The sequence below is a fragment of the Pleurodeles waltl genome, chromosome 5 (assembly GCF_031143425.1).
Source record: "Pleurodeles waltl isolate 20211129_DDA chromosome 5, aPleWal1.hap1.20221129, whole genome shotgun sequence".
Classification (NCBI taxonomy): Eukaryota; Metazoa; Chordata; class Amphibia; order Caudata; family Salamandridae; genus Pleurodeles; species Pleurodeles waltl.
In genome coordinates, this window is record NC_090444.1 from 1,431,183,462 (window position 1) to 1,431,206,450 (window position 22,989).

Sequence of the window (22,989 nt, forward strand, 5' to 3'; positions counted from 1 at the left end):
TCTCCACCATAATGAACACAGTCCCTTTGCTGCAGGGCACTTCATGCACCATAAAGAAAAGCTTCAAATTCCCTCATTGAGGAACTAAGAACCAATAAAGCGATCAAGTTCAGAAGGTAAAGGCTGTCCCCACTATGAATATATGTTCTCTTGTGCTGCTATATGCTACAGCCTCTGCAGGCAGCAGGTACATGATTGTGTTTGGTAGACCAATATAAGCTCTAATTCCATAGCCTACCACAAACACTGTGGATATGTCAGGAACTGATGGAATTATCTAGTGTTGGCCATTTAAGCCAGATATATTTCCTCAGAATTCTTTAATTGTTGACAGAGGGAAGTGACAGATAGACAATGTGTTAGGTACTGATGGCATATTTGTATGTTGAGAGGTCTTGTGAGCTGTTGAGCAGAACCAGTGGGTTTAGATATATGTTAAAGAACCGAGTGCAAAAGGCATGGCCATGAGGTACTCAGGACTAACATTGTTTGATGCAAGGCCTAAAGGTAATAATCAAGTACTGATGAATAGTTGTCAAAGGAAGATTTAACCATGTCCAAAATTATGCTCATGACTCCAAAGCCAGCGAGGTACACAATAGGTATTTTATGTTGAACCATGTCAAATGCTGCACACATGTCGCTTGCATGAGCAGGATGGTGTTTATATCATCAACTTCCTAAGAGTGATCACCAAAAATTGACAATGACCGATTCAGTACCTCTGTCAGGCATAAAAGTGACTGGTAGGGGCTGAGAAGACTTTTGTTCTGAAATACCTGATGTAGCTGGAGCATAACCTGCAAATCAAACATCATGGCCCAACATATCGGACCAGAAACCATGCCAAAAAGTGAGCTGGTCTTATTAATTTAACATGGCTTTCCTAAGGATAGGAAGAATTAAATACCCTTTTAAAATCACAAGTTAGCAATTCCATCAGCCACTGACGTCTTTAAAATATATGTGTCGCAAATAAACATATCTGAAAGGAAGCAGGGAACCTCCATCTCCTGAAAAAACAGTGAACGGCTTTCTTCTCAGTCAAAGAGCTGTGCCATGCCCAGGTGATAATTCCCTCTGTTAATGCAGTGCAGTCATCCAGCGGTAACTTAAAAGTGTGAACATGCTGTTCTTACAACTAACAGCTTGGTCTGATATACAAATGTACCCATGTAGCCTACAGCATTGCCAGCAGGGTTTACCCAAGCTATAGATCCTTTATGCCTGCTAGCCACTCCTGCCAGACATGGCTACTTGTACAAAGCACATATTTCCACTTACTTCTGGCACAGTAACACTTTGCCCATCCTAGATATAATTAATGACCCATCACCTTCCTTTCACTACATGACCGCCCAAAGTAAAGAACGACATTGAAGGTAAGAAATCAGTATTTGCACTGCATGCTTAACACATAAAGCTAGGGTTTTTTTGGCTCTGAAATAGCCCTAAATCTGTGTTGTTTGGCCTGCTGATCACTATGACTATAGGATACAGTGTAATAACCATGCAGGATCAAATGTACTACAGCCTGTGTTTTGGCTATTCTAATTAAACAATGTGCTCAAGAGACAGTCAAATAAGCAAGGGGTCCTATTAGAGTTCAGATTGGTGTCTTTTGGGGAAAAATGAAGGCCTCTAGATTATGGGCTTCCATTGTTAGCCAGCAATGTCCAGCTGTAGAAAACTAAAAATAATAAAGAACTACAATTAATGAACAGAGAAGAAAAGAAGGAGTAAACCCTCAGATTGACATTGTCAGACAGATTCAACCTTATTTCCCATGACCTTGATGGTGGTATATAATGATGGACAGCGTGGAGGAGGATCACTTTTTGTCACCTATTGCCCTTGACCCATTGTTAGAGATTTGCCACACCACCCATCATCTTAAAATGGCATTCGTTTCAATGAGTCAAAGGCAATGCCTTTTCCCATCACCTAAGTGTTTTTAGTGGCAAATGTGTCTTGGTGATGCACTTTCCCCAAAGCACATCACCATAAGTGATATCAGTGACCGCAAAAAAGAGTTCCATCTGTATCCATAAAATGATTGATCATCCTATTCAACTACCTGTCACATATGCAGCATAATAGGTTGGAAGGCCAGGGGTAAAGATGCTTTCATTTTCGTTTTGTGTGCAAAGAATAAGAGTGAGCTGGCACATATTAATTTCTTTTCCCAAATAATCACTGTGGCCAATGCCGTCATACGAACAACAAATTGATTTTTAGAACTCAATAAACCTTGGCCTTTCCTGGAAAAATATAGGCAAGCTTCAGTCAATCCAAAATGCCATGGTAATATTGAATTTAAGGAAATTTGAGAGTGTTTTTTTTTTTTTCAACTTAATTGGCTTTCTGTACATAAACGAGTTATATCCAAAATTGGTTTATTTCCTATGGGGTGTAATGTATCATAGATCCAGATTTCCTAACAAATTTGCAATATATATCCTAAATCAGCTTAACAAAGTATGTTTTGCAAATTGATTTTATGTTAGCATGTGAGTAAATATGTTTTAGTTCGTATTTGTAGAAATTTACAAGTGGGAATATTTTTGGGTTTCTTTTTATAGATAGCTAAGCTCCTTTTGTCACTCCAAAATCATTTACCTGAATCCCTTTGCCTTATGCATGACTCTCCCAGTAGGCCACATGAACTTATGGTTCTGGAGTGACAACCACGGACTTTGACTACTGTTTCTGCCTCAAGGTACTGATGCCACACCATAGAACTGCTTTTTCAAAAAGAAAATATAGGAGAGCATTGCACCTCTCCATTCATAGGGACTGAGATTTCTTATAGGGGATACTTTGATGGCCTGTTGTAGTAGAAATATTGAAGTGGACTAGGGATAGTCATCTTTCCACCTTCACTAGATACTTGCAGTCTCTCTCAGCTGAGACTATCAAACAACCCAGGCACTTAGGGAGTGCACGACCTGCAACACTGCCCACACGTTTCAATACCCACTTATAGCTGTCAAGGAGATGCTTGGAGAATGCCTAGCACATGCTACTCCTCTAAACTCCTGTGTCCTGCATGAGGAGTGGGAGTGGGGACAGATTACACTGCATTGCCCATGTCAGTCAGGACAAACTATATTGCCCTTGTCACACAGAGCAACCAGTATAGCAAGAGAAATGTTCTTCAAAAGGTGTTTCTTTTTTGTTCACAAAGAGGGACAGAAATATAATACTCCAAGTAAACAGTATCCAGTGTATTTGTTTAGTTCATTAAATTTTCTAAAACACACTAATAAATGTAATCGTTTCACATAGCATATGTTCCCATAAATAAAAGAACACAATAAAACTACAATATTTAATGCTGCATACAAAAAAGAGTATAAATCTAATTACATGCACATGGCTTCACAGATATGCTTTAAATTACCACATATTGGTCATTGCTTAGCCACCTCCAAAAATGTCACTCTGCAACAACAGTGCAGGAATTTGGATCTGCCCCTGAGAAATAGACAATCTGGTCCCAGACCAATAGTCCCAGTCCAGCGTATCTTGCTTCGTCACAAAGAGTCTGAATATGAACACAAGCAACACCGACATGAATAAATAAATGTTACTTAGGAAGCGATAGCTCAAGCATTTCTATCTCTCACTTTTTCGTTATCTCTGAATATTCTCCTGGATCTTACAATAAAAAATGACATCCATCAGCTTATCCTGTCTCATGGAAAAAATACATTTCATGAAAAATATGCTTACAGCAGGGAGGATTATTCAATGGTAACTTTTCCCTAGGCAAAGAAGTTTCATTGGCCCCTATTTAAGTGCTATAGATCTTTAGGTAAAAATTGCACGTCTTTTACTATTTGAAAATACTTTACTGACATTTTAAAATGCTATTTTAATTTCTTTAGATCTCCTATACAACAGCTAGATTTTTTTTTAAGTGGACATGCTTCTTTTCAAGTTCTAAATAGCAGGTCAACTTCAAATAAACATTATATCATACTGTAGTGTTATAAACTCGAGTTTGCTTGCTGAAAATTGTAACATTTGTATTCGATGCGTTTTAAATTCGCCGTTGCTTTATTAAAGTGTTAGATATAGATATTGTATTGTTGTTTTACCGAAAATGTTAATGGTTTAAAAGGATATAGAAAATATTTAGGAGTTTTGAAAAACAGTTGAAATTCATTGTTTAAAGCTTTACAAAATCAAAGACTATTTATTACACTTCGAAAAAAACAGTTTAGATGTTTTAATAAACAGTCCAAATGTTTTTAAAACTTCTGAACAACGTCTACTGTTTATTGTGTAAGACTAACATTTTCACAAGAAGTCGGGATTCACTCTCAGGAACAATACTAATGATTTGGCTTTGTAAACAGTGCAGTGTTGCACTGGTACTGCCTTAATGGAGCAGCCTGCAAAGTAGCATTTACATTAGCCTACATTTCGAAATTGTGTGCACGTCGCAGGCTGTAGCAATTTAAGCATTATACACCAGTCCTATTGTATGCGGACTGATTTAACCACCACTCCCTTTGATTGGCTGAAATGACACTAAGATCCAACGGACCCCGTGTGATGTGTGTTAGATAGAAACAGGCTCATGTGATACTGCTTTCTTGAGAGACTGAAGTACAATGAAGGTATAACTTGAATGGACATGAGAATTAATTGTCCTACAGATCAGATTTGAAAGTAGGTGTCCTTCTCTTACATAAAAGGCACTCTTATTAATAGCAACAGTAGCAGAGATCCAAAGGTTTAAATTAATACAAGGCGCCAACTGACTCTCCGTTGTACCATAAAGGCACATAGGAAGGCAGAATACAAATCTTTGCGCATCCTTACGGTCTCGCTCTTTGTGACCTTCAGATGTCTGGATAATGGAAGGAGGTATATTCACACACTCACTGTAGCGAATCTTTAAAAACATATTGAATCTCAGTGTGTATCTTAAGTACTGTTCCTACATTTCCTACTGTCAACAAATAGCCTAACAAATAGTCTTACGATATCTGCATCAAATAAATTAGGTGATTTTCAGAAAACAAAAAATAATATAACTTTTTCGTACGTACACGTCATAATGTGGTAAAACATGTTTTATTCCTTTGTACCTGTATCATCACTGATGAATTCTTGTTAACAGATGTATAAATGGATTACAAACCTGCATCAACTGTAGTAGTTGTGCAGGAAAGTCACCAAATATTAACGAGAGAGTGGCAAGGAGTGATGGCGTAGGGGTTCCCCCTCATCTGTATACATTTGCTTGTTTCCACTAAAGGAGAAACCCTTAAAAATTTGAATTTCATATGAATGACAGTTAATAACAATTCAGGAACATGTAGTACGCAAAGAAAAACTCTTTGTTGCCTCAAGCAACTCACATAATTTATAATTGGCCTATAAATGCATTAGTAGATGCTATCGCACCAATATTGAAAATGCTGAGCATATAAGTTTCCAGATATTTGCTACACCAGCCCTACATTTAAGGTCAATTAAAAATAGCCTTAACCTTTCAAGTAATTAGACATATAGCAATAACCAGTTCAGTTTCCAGCAGAGAAAATGATCACAACCCAAATTTCAAACCTATTTTTCAAAGTTTGATACAGTCACAACATCCGAAAGACGATATTCCCAAGTGCCAGTGCAAACGATCAATATGAGTTTGAAACATTTTCTGACTTGTATTGTATGCAATATTTTGAAGACCATGATGTCATTTGATGAAAGTCACTGTTTCCCATGCAATATATTACATGGCAATAATTTTGCTCCCAATACGTTGACTTAGAGCTATGATGTAAGGTAAGTGTATATTTACTATTCCCGATTACACTTATACTTACCTCTCAAAGTAAGTATGGGTAGCGTTAAGAATAGTAAATATATATTTAGGTTACAAAATAGTAGTAGATCGACGCAAAGGAGGCCAATATTAACAATCTTGATATTGTATCATCCAGTCAATGTAATTTGTTTTACAGCAACCCAACGTGCCACTGCTGATCTAAAAAAATCATACCAATAAAAATGTCATAAAAATGATTTTCTTTTTACATTTGATTTTTTAGATGTTCCCCCTCAAACTCACATTGCCATATATCAAGGCTATGCTGAGATCCACCGACATGATTTCTTATGAAAATGTGATAGTTGTAAGTGCATATATGGCCTCTTGACCTTTTAGAAGGAAAGAAATTCAAGACTGGATGGTATATGTACCTCACAAATTAGCTCTACGTTGTTAGATATCACAATAAAGTTCCAGCAGATTTCCCATACCATTGTTGCAGATATTTCTAGGAGAGCAGAGTACTGTACATACAGTTGCCCCACAGTCTGCAAATGAGACCTCAAACAATTTCCCACATCAGTGTCCAAAAAAAATGGGCGATCCACACTATTCTGTAAATGTATATATATATTATTGCTTGGGAAACTAAGATCTTAATTATGAGTTTCTCAGTACTGGGGAAGATGGACCACCCAGCAAATTAATATTCAAATTCCCTGTTACAATATGGCAAATCTGCACAGTACATGCAATTAAGGGTTAAAACCCATGGAATGAGGAATTACAGCATAAAGCCACTTTTTCAAGCTGTGAAGCCCATATGGGTTTAGCCAGTACATGGGGCTCGGAGACGGTGATAAATGTATGCGGGGGGGCCTGTATGTGTAGTGGGGGTGAGTAAGAGAATGAAGACTTTTTCACTCTGTTAGAGCCAAAGTCTCATGTGCCTTTTTGGCTTGTTTAACCAGCCAAAATAATCTTGTCAGGTTCTTCCACACCCAGAAAAATCATATGTGGAAGCACCTAACAACTACTACTCAAGCAAAATGAAGCTAACATATGAAAGCATGAATTAACTGCATTCGCCTAACTACTAGGGCCCTAAATGTGCACAGAGATATCTGTCTAGTCCTTTGCACATGCCTTACCCATTGTTTGTTTTTTAACCTTTCGACCACATTTAGTCACTCAATCCACCAGATTTCAGAAAAATCTTCAAATATCTTAGGTGGGGATAAGAATTCACCTACGCTGTGAAAAAATATTTCTGGCACAGAAAAAGTGGCAAGTTCTAGTATATTCTTTTTTTGATTGGGAATATCAATCGATCTTTTAAAAAAACCTGCTGCACAATTATACACAAGCTCCTGTTTGTATCTTAGGGGTCAAGACTCATTCAAGCAGAAGCCACGTGAAGGGTTGAGGACAGGTCCAGTTGAAACAGGTTAGCTTGGCTCTACATAAAAAGTGCTTCTAGCGGCTTGTTGTGGCCCTGTAGCTTAACAGGAGGTAATCAAACTGACCACTGGAGTGCACTACTTTTTCCTGGGTAGAAGTAGGGGCACATTTGCACACTTCCAGGCCTGCACACAATCTCAACAGTAGGTCCATCCCTTCTTCTATCTTCCACAGGTCCAGCAGTAATCAGAAGAAAGTGCCCAGGGGTGCCACAGTTATGCCTGTGGGCAGTGGTGACGTCTGGCCCCACCCTATTTAAATAGAGAAAAGGTTCCCGGGGGTATCCCTACCCTATTTTGCAGCAGTTCCTGTGTGCCTTATTGCAAGCTGGCCCACAGTACCCCTCTCTACCTAAATCCAACGTAGCAGAACTTTTCTTCTTTTGTGCAGAGCCAACACCCGAGGTGCGGCCAGGGAAATGAACAACCCCTCCTCTGAGGTCACTCAAAACAGATTCTGGTGGAAGCTCTCCTAACACTTGGAATGGTACTTGGATGACTAGAAGGACAAAAGAAGGGTTGGGCCCCAGTGTTAGCTACATCTGTATGTGACCGTGTAGGCCTCTTTGAAATTAATCAGATGGTCATCCTGTGAGAACAACAGAACACCTCCCTACACCTAATGCCTTTGTATCAGCTCTGGAAGCAAGTTCACACCTCATCAAGGTGCTGTTTAGCTCCTGGGTGACAGCTGGAAGCTCACGCACATGAGTTCTAGGGGCTTTATGCAGGCAAAAGGTGCCTTTTTAAAGGTACTGTCGCAAAGTATTTATAACAAATCAGACTTCACTAATGAATTGGGGCGTCTAATAAATAATTTTAAAAAACTGAATGAGCTTTGTAGCTGTTTCCTCAGCAGACATAACTTTATTTAATTTTAATGTTACTTCCCAAAGCTTCCCTATAGAATAACTAACCCAACAACAGTGAAAATGGCTTTTAAAGCAGGTTCACTGTAAGGACATGCTTAACATCATCTTTTTTATGTCATACTTTTAAGTATTATCCATCCTGCCTTATGTGAATTTTAGGCCTGCCTAGGGGCACTTTATTAACATTTAAAAGGGGGGTTTAAGCCTGTCAATACAGGTTATTTAGATGGGTCAAATTGAGAGTTTTGAAGCTGCACAGACAGGCTAAAGTGGTAAGCATGCATTCATGTTTTATTCCATCACTCTGTGTGCTTCAGTCCACTCATGACATTTATCTTACAGGCCCTGTGTACACGTTGTACCATATTCTAGGGACATATATGTAAGTTAAATACTCCATGTGCACCAAGTAAAAAACAGCAGCATTAGTCAAACAAATGGGGTGAGCAGGCAAAAAGAGGCATACAACTCCAGTAATATATTTAGTTAGGGGTTAGCAGCAGGTATTGCAGGCTTAGTTCACCCCACCCTAGATACCAAGGTGTTACTAATAATCTAATGCGCAACATCAACATCACTATAACACACATAAAAAGGTTTTGAGGTTAGTTCAAAATAATGCCTTTTTCCACTGTGAGACCAAGGTAGCAGTTTGCAAATATTGTTTGTTTCCGCTCATTCATCCCTCCATGGAGTCATCCCTCCACACAGACATACATCACATCACACTTGTTAATTAAAGAGGAGACTTGGGCGGTCATTCTGACCCTGGCGGTCAAAGACCGCCAGGGCGGAGGACCGCGGGAGCACCGCCGACAGGCCGGCGGTGCTCCAATGGGGATTCCGACCGCGGCGGTAAAGCCGCGGTCGGACCGGCACCACTGGCGGGCTCCCGCCAGTGTACCGCCGCCCCATTGAATCCTCCAAGGCGGCGCAGCTTGCTGCGCCGCCGAGGGGATTCCGACCCCCCCTACCGCCATCCAGATCCCGGCGGTCTGACCGCCGGGATCCGGATGGCGGTAGGGGGGGTCGCGGGGCCCCTGGGGGCCCCTGCAGTGCCCATGCCACTGGCATGGGCATTGCAGGGGCCCCCGTAAGAGGGCCCCTAAATGTATTTCACTGTCTGCTGCGCAGACAGTGAAATACGCGACGGGTGCAACTGCACCCGTCGCACAGCTTCCACTCCGCCGGCTCGATTCTGAGCCGGCTTCATCGTGGAAGCCTCTTTCCCGCTGGGCTGGCGGGCGGCCTAAAGGCGGGCGGCCTAAAGGCGACCGCCCGCCAGCCCAGCGGGAAAGTCAGAATTACCGCCGCGGTCTTTTGACCGCGGAACGGTAACCTGACGGCGGGACTTTGGCAGGCGGGCTCCGCCGCCCGCCAAGGTCAGAATGACCACCTTGGTCTAGCTTAAAAATAAACATAATATGGTATCTCACTGTACAGTCTATAATGTTATTTTCCATCATTAGCCCATTTACTAATGGTATGAGGACACTTTTCCTGTCGGGTGGCAAATGTATATGTAAGATACTTCTCTAATAGCTGTACTAAAGCTATGCTTGTGACACAAACAAAAATCAGAAATTCGCTGCCATTGATTTACAGAATTACAGACTGTGAGGGATTGGGTTGTTGGTTGTGTGGGGTGTAACACTTCTTAAGCCACAGCCATAATCCCTGCCAGTGGATAGAGTCATAGTGACGATTTTCTTATTTGGACTTAGTCAAAAATCCATACCAGGAAGAGGCTGGAGAGCGTAGCCAACAAGAGTTCCACAAGGCTGGATACCCTTTGGGCGAATGATGATTAAACAGGTTTTGCTCTGTGGAAAAGAACGTAGCGGGAGCTGCCATGAAATCAGGCCGGCCGGTGATGTACCTTGGGTGGACAGAGAACCAGGTTGATCCCAGTCTTCAAGCAGTTTGGTCTCAGTCTTATCTCCGTTCTCAGAGCAGTTTTTAGCCAAACATTTAGTAAGTCCCAGGTTTTGGATTTTTGCTAGCTGGACACATTTTGTACAACAACAAAGGTCTAAGGACTGGAGGGGCGTCATTTGGGACGCAAGCAGGCTGGGTGCAGGTGCGGGATCAAGATGGTTGGAGCCCTTTCTGTCCTTAAGGTTCCAATCAGGAGGCCAGCCTTCTAGCCCTTGGACTCACTCTGGTAGTCCTGGATTAAGCAGTAGAACAGGGCTCAAACATCAGGAGAGGCCTCTTGGGGTTCAAGGCAGGCTTTGGGCAGCAAAGCAGTCCTTCTAGGTGCAGCAAAGCAGTCTTCTGAAGTAATCAGCAGGCCAGAGCAGCAGGCAGGCCTCTGAGAGTCCTTCTGCAGGTCCAGAAAGTGAACTGAAGGGTGGGTCTGAGGGTGCTATTATGATACCTGGTGCCTCCTTCCAAGTAGTAGTTGAAGTTTCCTGCCTCCTCTGCCCTGGCTCCAACGTGGCTGCATAAACAATGCAGGGTGATGAGTTATTTGTGTGACAGGAGTGCATAGCCTATTTATTTGAAAGTGGGACTGTGCCCTGCTCTGCCATCCCATCCTGCCAAAGAGGGGCCAATCAGGCTATTCTGTGACTGTCTGGGAGGAATAAACAAGGTCCAACTGCCAACTACACCCAGTCAAGTGACCCAGTGACAGGCTGCAGTCACCGAATAGTTAGGGCAGGAGAACTCTAACTTTCTAAAAGTTCACATTTTCAAAATTATAACTTAAAATCCAACTTTACCATTAAGAAGGATTTTTAAATACAATTTCTCATGCATCAAACAAGAATTGTTTACCTGGTCCCAATCAAACATTAGCAACCTAATGTTATCAAACGGAAGAGCCAGTAATCACAGTAGTGAAAAACAAATTTAAGAGTTTTGACTACCAGGACATGTAAAACTTAAACATACAAGACGATCATTTTAATTGCTATGCACTCTGCCCTGTGGGCTATCTAGAGCCTACTTCAGGAGTGGCTTATATGCAATAGAAGGGATGTTTAGGGCTTGACAAAGGGGTTATACTGTTAAGTCAAATTGACAGCTTAAAATTACATTCAGGCTGCAATTGCAGACCCAGCACATGTTTTAACGGGCTACATAAGAGGGTTGCACAATAAGTGCTGCAGGCCCGCTAGTAGGATTTAATTTACATGTCCTGGCTGTATGCTATACCACCTTACTAGGGACAATTTTACCATGTCTTAGGGAGAAAGTAGAAGCACTTTAGCACTGGCGAGCAATGGTAAAAGTGCACAGAGTCCTAAGGCCAACAAAAATGAATACAGAAAAAAAAAAGCAGGGGTTGAAGGCAGAAAGTATGGGGTGACCCTGCATAGAGGTCCAAGTCCAACACAGATGTATTGCTAGCAAGGTACAACAGTCACAATTTCCTAAGAGTACTTCAGAAATGTTTCTGTTAATTCCAAGTTACTCAACTTTGAAAGCATTTGCATGTGCAAAGGTAGCAAATGTACCTTTATGCATGCATACATAAATCGCCAAAGTGCAATTGGACTTGCTGAACTTTTTCCTCTGTGGGGAACAGGAAACTTTATCTAGGTTAGAATTGAGGTAATGTAGCTGGGAAAAGTTGTAATTTCTGACAAAATTGCAGATCGCTTAGTTAGGTGGACATCTAAGACCTGGAACAGCCAAAAACCATTCCATGGAGAAAATCCGGCTTGGTAAGCAAGATTGGGGGGGTGAGCTTCAGATTTTCTGACAATCAGACTGCATATAATGTGTAAAACTATTTATTCTACAAGCAGGGTGCATGAGAGGGGCTTCAGGGGGAGGAATGAGGATTGGTAGGATTATTAAGAGATCTCTATTAGTTGTGAGAAAATTAATTAATCGTCTATAGCCACATTTTACAAATACAAATCGTGACTTGACAATGCAGAAATATAGGTTTCTGTACACCTGAGTTCAACATAGATGTGAGGATACCTTTGTTATTCTAGATAGATTCTCAAATGTGTTTTATTTTCTTTAATTACTTCTGAAACTGAAGCAGTCGTTATGAACACGTTCTGGCTCTCAAACCCTAATTTCTATTTGGTGCAAGGCTGGAATGTGCAAAGGTGTAACAGGTAGAGCGACATCATCCTTTTCGTTTTATCACATTTTACATGTGCTTCCATGTGTATAGAAAAGCTCAGAGCTTGCCGTTTTAGGGAATTACTCGTTTGCCTTAATGGCACTAAAGGAGGTGGCACTAACATTAACATCATTGCCAAAGCCAATGAACTTCGTCTTGGCAAGCCTGCAAGTTTTTTTTAATTTCGTTTTTTGCAATCATATGCAGTAAACATTAAAATTAAAAAAAGTAATCATTAAAAACGCCCACATCAAAAGATGGAGCTTCTTAAACAAAATGTACGAAACGACGACTATTTTTTGGGTAGATGTGCACATATGGAGGAGTAAAATGCGTCTCTCACAGTGAAGAGAGCCAAGGGTCGAAGCAGGAAGGACCATTGCCACATGCTGCATGCTATGGTGGCAGGAGCAAAATGTGAATGACACTTAACAAAACAGTGAATACAGAGGGCTGACCTGAAGTTCCTATACGTACCTATATATATGTATTTTTCCGAAAACATAAGACTAATCTACTGAAACAGCTAATGCTGTCTCAAGGCCAGACCTAAAAATTGAACTGGACATAAGAATTATACTAAACTCAAGCTCTTGCAATTAGTTTGTGCAGTTTCTCACTACATTCATTCCATGTAAGGGATATTTAATCATAAAGTTCCTATTACTTGTAATTTCCCAGAGGTGGAATAGGTATTGTTGAATAAGTGGATGAACTGTAACTAACTGGGTTTTCTTCATAATCTGAACTACTCCCTTCACACTTTGTTTTCTGGAGGCCCTGTCAAGTCGCTAGAGTTCTTATTTTACACTTCTGCATTATTTACCAACAAGAGAAGGCTTAATATAGTCTATCATCTCCAGCCTATTCAGGAGGAGTTTTCTAATTTTACAAGAATATCATAAAACCATTGCCCCTAGGCCTGAAAACAGACCTTCATTTTCCAGACCCTGCCATGGTGCCAGTCAGGCGGTACCCATTTGGTTTACAATAGTATGAAGTGAAAATGTTAAAATAATTCCTCACTAGTGATGAGGTCAGTAACTATTGTAACAGTGCTCCTTTATGACCTAATGCTGCAGTCCTCAGCAGTTCAACCAAGGTGACAGATGTTACTAGGGTCCAGCTTCCACTTACCTGCCTCCCTCCCAAGATCCTGACAGCCTCCTCCGTCAATGATTTTACAGTCAACGAGGCGAGACTCCATTTTTAGACCTGCTAACTAGTGGCCCTAGGTACAATACGTTTATTTACCTCTCAGTAGAGTTATGAGTAACAGATCACATCTAGTCAGGCCGTGATACCCCCACCAACTTTCAGGATCTATAAAACATTTCTGGGCTCACTTTTAACTCAAAGTAGGGGGTACTGGAATTATCGGTATCAGCACTTACAGGGTAAATCTTGTTATCTGGAAAACGCATGACAGAAATCAAATGTTTACTGTTGGCATACAAAAGCCAATAAACACAGTTTAAAATATAATTAAAACAAACTCAAGCAGGAGGGTACATTGAAGTGACTTTCTTGGAAGGACAATAATTGGCCCTGCTGCTGTAACTCAAGTGAATTACAAATGTCTCTAATTTAAAGATCCGCAGAACGAGGTATGGAAAGGCCATCTTATCAATTTCAGTTGATGACTTTTAGTGTCTTCTAAAATCGTAATCTAAAATCATCAACATCTGAATTGAATTTGGGAGATCGTAGCCTTGCTTGAAAATATTATTTTGACTAAGTTTATGTTAATTATTCATGAATATGGGTATGTTTCACAGTGACATATAAACGCACTATTCCAATTCTCAGTGGAAAAGACAAGCCAGCACTCCCATCCCCAATGAACATTGTTCACTAACTCCTGAAGTCACATCACAAGTGTAACAGATCTGGAAAGCAATGCCCTATCGAGACCTTTAGTTTCATTACTTCTTGTTGTGTTTTTCAGTTTTCCTTATTTGTACGTAGAGGGATTCTCTTCATTTAATGGTGATGTAATGGTCCCAATGACTTTTCATACAGCTCTGTGATTATTATTTTAATAGCTTTTTATTTCTGGATCTTAAAATCGTTTAATGTAATTACCAATAAGTGTATAATTGTTTTTGGGTTAAATTAAAAGACCAACAATCTCTCAAAAACACGTGTTTTCACATATTTAAACACGTTCACGCGCTGTAATTATTTTGAGAAATATATATTTTCTTCAACTGTTTTTGACTAGTGCAACTGAGGTGGTGAAGGGATTTTGTAATCCAGCAAAACGCATTAACGAGTTAGTATTTTTTTTAAATCCATCCTTTCAAGCTTTTATATTGCCATCATATAATCCCCTTACAGCTGCTGCTGGATTAGCTATTCGACATGATTTGGGACAAGTCCAACCGGATTTGCAATATTGGACATAAATTGAAATCTGAGCCAAACAATTAGTAGTTTTGTCAGTTATGGAGATAGTTCCTTCGCCCCATTAGTATGCGGGTAATATATAAGTGGAATAGGCTGTAAAGCATTCCAAGTGCAGTTCCTATACATGCCATGATTGTCAAAGTATTTGTAGTTTGCACCAGATTTGCAGCAACGTCACAACAATATTCATAATTGACAGTGGACTGGAGAGAAGTCATCAATGTAAGGGGTTTGGTGAAAGCGGGAACAGCAGTACTTGAACCTGGGTCAAGGTTTTTGAAAACATGGAGGATATAGCATCTGTTTCTTCTACAGTGAAGGTATACAGAATCAAGAACAATTGTTGGTGAACACTTGATTTTAATAGCAAATGTCATCTGTTCTTCGGCAGCTAGTGTCCCCATGGATTAAATGCATGAATTACGGTAATTATGGTCGCTGAGGAAAGTGTGCTGTACTGTCTAGGTTTGTGAGCCTCAACTCTTCACAAAACATCAAATGGAAAAAGCAAGCAAGAGTAAGCAGGATTCTGATTTTGTTTTTCTTTGGGTGTCATGGGAAAACAGATATGGGTAAAAAATCTCTTATGGCTTGTGAGGAGAAAGTCTCTTGATGTCTAAGTAGATATGCAAAACATCATACATAAATTATATATTGCACTTCTACAAAACGTTTTAAAAGTAGACAATTCTTCTTCTATGCAATAGACCACCATGCAATTTTTGGCCACTCACCGCCCTCAATGGCAAATTCATTTCAAGGTAACAGCAAAATAGTTATCAAATGCACTGACTGCAGATGAGAGGACCATTTCATAAAACAAGACAATGGCAGTACCCACTGGATGCTGGTTGATCTTGAGAGCAAACACACAGCACCAGCCACGATTGGTAATAAATACTGTATCCACTTACAAGCATCCAGCACATATTTCAGAGAGCGACAAAATAATTTATTCTCGAAAACCAGGTAAGTAAATAAAAAAATGAATTCATTCATTGATTAAGGTGAGCAAAACAGAGGTAATCATATGAGTATAAGGGCACATACAGATTGGGTCAAAACATATGGCATTGTGGGTCATATGTATGAAGGCATTTTGTATTTCCTAACAGTGCGCATTGCAATTTGGGGCCATTGGGAAATGCAAAATGCTATTTCACTATGTACAAAAGACATCTGAGGGGTTGCAAAATGAGGTTCCTACCTAGTAGAAATTGCATTTTGGAAATCTCAAAATAGGAAATCGCAAAAAGGGATTTCTAAATTGGAATCATTAACCACATGTACAACAATTTTCCTAATTGTGACTATTTGCAAAATGAACATTTAGGAAATGCAATTACCATTGAGTCACATTAGGTGGTAACCAGGTGCAAAATATTAAAAGGCACCCAAAATGCATCAGGCTTTTTCACAATGGAGGTTTTGTACATTCGGCAAGGAGGATGAGGATTTTAGCTGAGAGGCAGAGGAGGAGGAGACAAGAGAGGATTTCTAGGGTGAGGTTCACCCTGTATGAACAGACCGAGGGTGAGATTTATGAGAGGTACAAACTCAGTTGTCAGGTATTTATTTATTTAATTGCTGAGTTACAAACTGAGCTACAGGCCCCAACATGCAGAAGGAACACAATCCCACCACATGTGCAGGTATTGTGTTGCTTAAACTTCTTTGCTTCTAACAGTTACCAAGGAGTCATAGCAGTGGCGGGGTGCAGTGTGTGTGTGTGGGGGGGGGGGGTGGGTCACAAAGCACCTTTTCCAGGTTCCTTCACAGGTTTCTGGACATCATGGTGAGCAAACTTAACCAATAGATACATTTTCTAAATATCCCCCAATTAGTGCAACAAACCAAATAAATGTTCTACAGGGTAGCACCATTTCCCCAATGTCATAGGTTGGGTTGATGGCACACATATTGCCATATGTCCCCCCTCAGCAAATGAATTCATTTACAGGAACAGGAAAAGGTCACTCTCACTCAATAGGCAGGTAGCGTGTTATGGCTCCTTTATCACAACAGACCTTGTGGCCAAATTCCCAGGCAGCACTCATGACTCATTTATGTTCCACCACAGTGGAATACAAAACCGACTGTCACAGGATGAATTTAGCATTGATTTCCTACTAGGCAAGAGAATCACAGACTCAATGAATACAGTGGCCAGGACTTTGTGTGTAAGGTGACCTAATGGTTTCCCTTCTCATGGTCTCTTAAGGTGACCGTGAATATGCCTTGCAGCCCTGAATACTTACACCATACCTGACTCCAAGGCCAAGAAGTGAAAGGCAGTACAACAGGGCACACAGGACAAAGCATTTAATCATAGAGAGGACCTTTGGGATCCTAAAGTCCTAGTTTTGCTGCCTAAACAAAACCGGTGTGGCACTACTGTACAGACCAGAGACATGCTGCGAGATAATTGCCACTTGTGCCATTCTGCACAATATTGCAATGAAGGTGAGTCTGCACATCCCACTCTGATGATGACTTACCACCACTACAGGTGCAGCAGAAGGGTACACGTGCAACAGAGGGACAAGCATGACTCACAGAGATCACCAATAACTATTTCTGATTTAAGAGTAATTAAAACATCTAATACTGAGACAGGACAACGGATGGTAATGCTTTGTGCATAAATGAAAGACCACCTTTTATTTAGGTAGCAACAAAAAAAAATCATGTAAGAATCAACTGTATCCTTGTGGATGTAACAGTGTGACAAAATATGAAACAAAGTATGTAAGGCAAAACAAAGGTGACTCATTCCTCTGAGTGTTTAGTGGTTCACTTATTTTGGCCTCTGGAGTTGACTGCCTTGTCAGCAGCACTGAGCTGTAGGATTTCGATATGTCCTTCCCAGAAGTGTGTCGGCTTGAATGCCTGTAACTTCATGCAACCTGAATCGATGTGCACTGAGTCTAGAACCCTCTTCTCTCTCAAGCTGGGGAAGTATGCTGGGGATACAGATGTTGTGGCTCTGTATATTCTCGAGGGCTGTGGTCACTGACACTAGCCCACGTGCAACAACCTGTCAGCAGTGCCTCATGTAAGTCTTGCTAGTGCTGATGTGACTAGTGCTGTTCGGGTAATGGAATGTGTGAAGGAAACAAACCAAACCTTGCTGGGTAGTACCTGTGCCTCTGTATCTGCACATGTTGCTCCTTCTCCATTGCAGCAAGCCACAATTCCTGCCCTTCCTCCAACTGCTGCATTGACCTAGATTTCGTTGCAGATGCCTATTCACCATCCTTATTTGTTTTGTTTGCAGGTGCTGTGCAGAGATGATGTACCTCTCCAAGCCACCAAACATGGGAGACCACCAGACATGTCGTCCAACACATTATCAACATGTACTGCAGATGTTTGACCTCTGCGATGTCTGTGTCTCCTGCCCTCCAATGTTGTGGGGTCCCTGTCCTGGGAGATGGTTGTTCTCCTAGCAGTTGGAGCTGGGGTGATGGGCTGAGTGGATGGTGCTGTTGTGTCCTCAATTTCAACATGAGTGTTAGTAGCTTCTTCAGCTGCCATAGGTCCTGACATGTCCAAGCTGTGATCTGTAGACATGCTTGTGTATAGTTAGTGTAAATAAATGGTTCATGTTTTCTACAGTGTTGTTGTAACTGCGAATTATGTGTAAGTGACATGTTCATGTGCTGTATATATGTTTAGTGCAATCATCAGCACACAGTGCAACATGCAACCGATGTATACTACAACTCCCATGATGCATCACCAAGGTGGGGCAAGCATCGCAATGGAATTATTCCTGCTGTGATATATGATATATGGATTTTCTAACAATATGTTATGTTAGGTAAGTAAAGGGAAGATGACTTACTCTAGCCTGAAATATTGGAGGTGTCAGTATCAGACACTCATGCCACACTCTCTGGTTCCAGGGTCCCCTCGATTATTATCTCCATGGGAATGGGTGGAGGAGGGTTTGAGGGTCCACCCCATGTTCCATGTCCCTCAACCATCCTGCTTGCCACCTTCTCCTTAATGCAGAACCTCAGTTTGTATTCCTATGCTGTCTGGGACTGTGATGGAGGCCTTCCCAATCAGTTGGTCCATATGGAAGACACATTATTCTGTCAGGAGCTCCAGCTCCTTCTCTGAAAATTTGACCTTTATCCTCTTCATGCTCCCTGAGTCCTTGTTCCCATCTTCTATGGGCATGTACTGCTCCAGGAATGTTGTGAGACACTGGCAGTAGTGATGCAAGAGCACTCCTGATTTCCAACACCTTCCTATCCTTCTGGGTAGTGGCCACACCCTATATTTTCCACCTTCCTTGTCTAGCATCATCATTCTGCTTCAAAAATGCAACTTTTCTTAATTTGCTATTTTCTTTTAAGAAATGTAATTTTTGCGATTTCTGAAACTGTGATTTCCTAATTGCAAATGCAAATCTATAGGAATCACTATTAGTGGAATCAGTGGTTACAAACATACTGTTTTGTGATTCCCAAATTGCGATTTCTATAGATTCGCAATTTGGAAATTGTAAATATGGTTTTTGGTACATATGGCCCTATGACCTTAACTGCTCTCCAATATTAAAATCCTGCAGACAATGCCTATATTACCCTATCTAAGCAAGCATTTGTGACATACATTTCTGTATCACTGCTTTGGTTAACTCTTCGTGCACATTTCCTGTTAGTCAGTGATAATCAAGCAGAACAATTTGAAACATAGACAAATAGGACTGCGGTTCACTACCAAAAATGTGACATTTTGATTAGCTCCTAGCTGGTCGATATCTACTAAGGAAGTTCATAGCAAGGGCCTGAGACAAGCCTCATTACATTTATCAACCCACATACCACAATGCCTTATTCCCCTAAAAGATGATTGTGAAAATCACAAGAGTTCTAAAGAACTAGGTAGCAGGATGTGCCTGCACTAGGACATTTGCAGGTTAAGAAGTGACCTTTACAGTCATTTACTTTCCCGTGCAGGAGGTTTTTATCCCTACTATTACACGTTCCTACATTAAAACAAGTACCCAAAAATATTCCTTTCCCTTTGTCTGCATATTTAAATTTCTGCATTTCTCTTGAAAATCACGTAGTCCATGATAGTTTTCACAATGTTTTAAAATAGGAGCCTCATTTTTCTGTTTGATTTATAATGTCAGTTATTTTACAATATGTTTTAATTAGTTAACTTTGAATACAGTTATTTGTGTCATAAAAATGTGTGTGTATATATATATATATATGTATATATTTAAATATGTTTTTTAACAGTTAGTTATATTTGACTCACAATTACCCTTTTTTAAGTCACTCAACAGTCATCCAGTGGGAAAAAATTTAAATAAAAGTCCAACAGCAACGTATTTGGATGATCACACTGCCCATTGGAGAGGAAGCCTATTTCTTTTGAATAGAGTCTCCATTGTGAATTTGACGCACTCTAGGTACTTTCCTGCATGTTCATATCGATATTGATTTAAAATGGAACCCCTAATTTCTTCTATTTATTGCAGTGTTCTCCATATATAATTTCATTCTAGAGCTCCTATCCCAAAAACATGGCATCCAGGGGTGTCTCACGTTGTCATAAATACAGAATGTAAGTGCTCTAGTTAGACCCCCTGGGTGGAGTAGGGCCCTCGACTTTACGGTGGGCCCTCTGACTTCACCCCAATCAATAACTGTCTGGAAGTGCCATCCCTCTTGGATAATGTTGCTTATCTGCAAGGATGCAAGACAACGTATGCAGCAAAAATACAGAATCTGTGTAGAAGGGGAGAAGAGACAGTTTTACCTTTTCCTATAATTTTCCTGAGTGGAAAATGTAATTTATTCTACATTTTTTGAACCTGTCGCCTTTCAACAGGAGGCACAGAAAAGCACGTCAGCACTAAAAACAGAAAGGTGAAGCTGTTAAGGATGACAGCAACAGGCCTTCCATATTTATCTGCCTTCATGAATGTTTTAGCTCTTTAAAATATAAATCACATTTGGAGATGTTTCTTAATATCATATTCAGGTATCTGAAATTGCAAGGAATTGTCCGTTTGCATGTGCTCTGAGTAGCATAAGTTTATGAAAGCTTCAATATTGTTGGTCCTTGCAAGGTAAAACTTAAATTGTGAACTTAGCAGAAAATCATTAAATATGTGCCAGATCTGCTTCATCACAAAAGCCTCATGTGAAATAATTTCTAAAATGTCACAACTGTTAATTCTCCATCTGATTGGAGAGCTATCAAAAGCGTGAAACTCAGAGCAAATTTCATACCCGGCCCATAGTGTCAGTGAATAAAACGTTGTATTACAATATATTAATTCACAATTAATTTTATTCTTCTCACTTCCTTTTTGTCTACATTATAGCCAAACATCACTTTTCTTCGTGGCTATTAAATTGATAAAGCTTAGGTCAAAAATGAAAATAGGGCTTTATCGACCGCTTTTCTTTTTAAGAAGTCAAGTTAGCCTGATTGCTCATTTCATTTTGACATATTTTTGAAACAGCAGCATATAGTCATAAGGAACCAGAAACAACAGAATACAGCACAAGCAGCAGGTCCATTATTCAAACAGCTCTCTGAGAGAATCACTCTAAACGTTGCTGCAAGCAGTTTGCCTTTGGATGAACTGACGAGATGGGTAGCACCCTGTTACACTTTAATTCCGATACGAGGGACCCGATTCATAAACAGATTTATTCACTAGCATACCGACTTTGCACTAGCATGTGCAATGTAGTTTGTAACTAGTGAATAAAGAATGCAGTCCCTCCAGATTCACCCAGACCATGAACAATGTTAGGAGAAAGCAACCATATATATATATATATATATATATATATATATATATATATATATAGTACAAACTTTCTACTGGTACGGTTTTGACTGCTCCAACAAAAATGCAACTGGAGTACATTGGCAAAAAGCACCTGTCGTTTTACTTACTGTGTTTCTTTCGTAAGTGTTGAACCTCCAAGTTTATAACATGTTTTTTCTCCTCCGCAAGATGTCTGCCGCAAGGAAAATCTTTCTGCTAGGTCAAAACCTATAAAGGAGCATAATAGGATTTAAGAGACAACTCTGTGCTTGATGTTACTTAGCCACATTACCTGCAGGAGATAATTCGATTTTAACAGGCTTGCCAATGCCTTAGTCTTTCAATGAATAGGTTACTTCTTAGCTCAGTGCTTTCTCCGCAGTGATATCCTACTCTCTTATACGTGGTGGGGATGAGAGGGTGCAATGTCTCCAGCCTTTCAAGTTTTCAGAGAAATGCTGCCTCCCCTTACTCAATGAAGCAGCAGGAAACATAAATCTACTGTTCCAGACCGTCACAAGTCAAGTACTGTACCTACCTACATTTAAGAAGGGGCATAAAGCAGATAAAAAATGTGATCACCTTTTTTTTTATCTACAATGTTTAATATATTTTTAAAGTAATTTGAAACTTAATTATTCCTTCATGGTTCTCAGAAATAATACTTATCATTGTGCATTGCTATTCAAAATAACAACACACATTTTGAATCTTTGTCAGGGTGCCTGTCTCTTAAAATAACAGTTGACTATACATTAAAAAACATAAAATGATTCAGGAAATAAGTGCCTGTGTGTGGCACCGAAACACTTGCCCACATGGGTAGCACGCTACACTGTATAGGGTTTGTGGTTGTAAGTGTGTTTTCTTTGCTTTGATCTTATGTGGAAAGTGCTTCTATGCTATTCTTAATGACCAAAGAGGTTTGGCTATTGCAGGGCTTAGCAGTGTCATGGATGAAGAAAGTGTGCAATAGAGATACACAGTTTATAGTTTTCAGTAAGCTGGCAGTTTGCAGGACCCTTTATGATACTTCTTATGATCATAGTCCACTTAGCTGGTAACTGCACTGAATGTCCCATTTTGAGATATTTTGTTTAACGTTTTTTGTACTGAGCATTCATAATTTAGAATGGTTGTGGCTCGCTGCCCTCACGTGGGGCGGGGTGGGTGCAGCACGCGGGGGGGGACTGGGTAAAATGTAATTACAAAAAAAACTTACCTGCACCCCGCCCCGATGCTCTGCTCGTCCGTCTTCTCTGCTGCAGGCAGGCACAGGCTTCCAGCCTGCCCTGCGGCCAATCCTGACGCTGCTCAGAGCAGCATCTGGATTGACTGGGAGCACCCATCCAGGGTGCTCCCAGGCAGACTGGGAGCATGTTCCTGCTCTCTCCAGCCCAGCAACTGTGTTGCTGGGCTGGAGGGAGACCACTGCGCATGTGTGTTTGGCTGAGCCGAGGCGGCCGGCCAAACATACATGCTCACTGAGGGGAGTGCAGTGTGCACTCGCCTCATATCCTCGTCATTCCCAATGCCCCGCCTCTTTAACAAATGAA

The 22,989-nt window shown here is 40.6% G+C and overlaps 1 protein-coding gene across 1 annotated transcript in view; it reads right to left on the reverse strand.

Moving 5' to 3' along the window:
* COL19A1 (collagen type XIX alpha 1 chain) overlaps positions 1-22,989 on the reverse strand; it is a 2,318,824-nt gene that overhangs the window by 2,163,969 nt on the left and 131,866 nt on the right. The window contains exon 4 of the mRNA XM_069235722.1: positions 21,562-21,661. Coding sequence (XP_069091823.1) covers positions 21,562-21,661 — 100 coding nt within the window. The remainder of the gene's footprint in view (positions 1-21,561; positions 21,662-22,989) is intronic.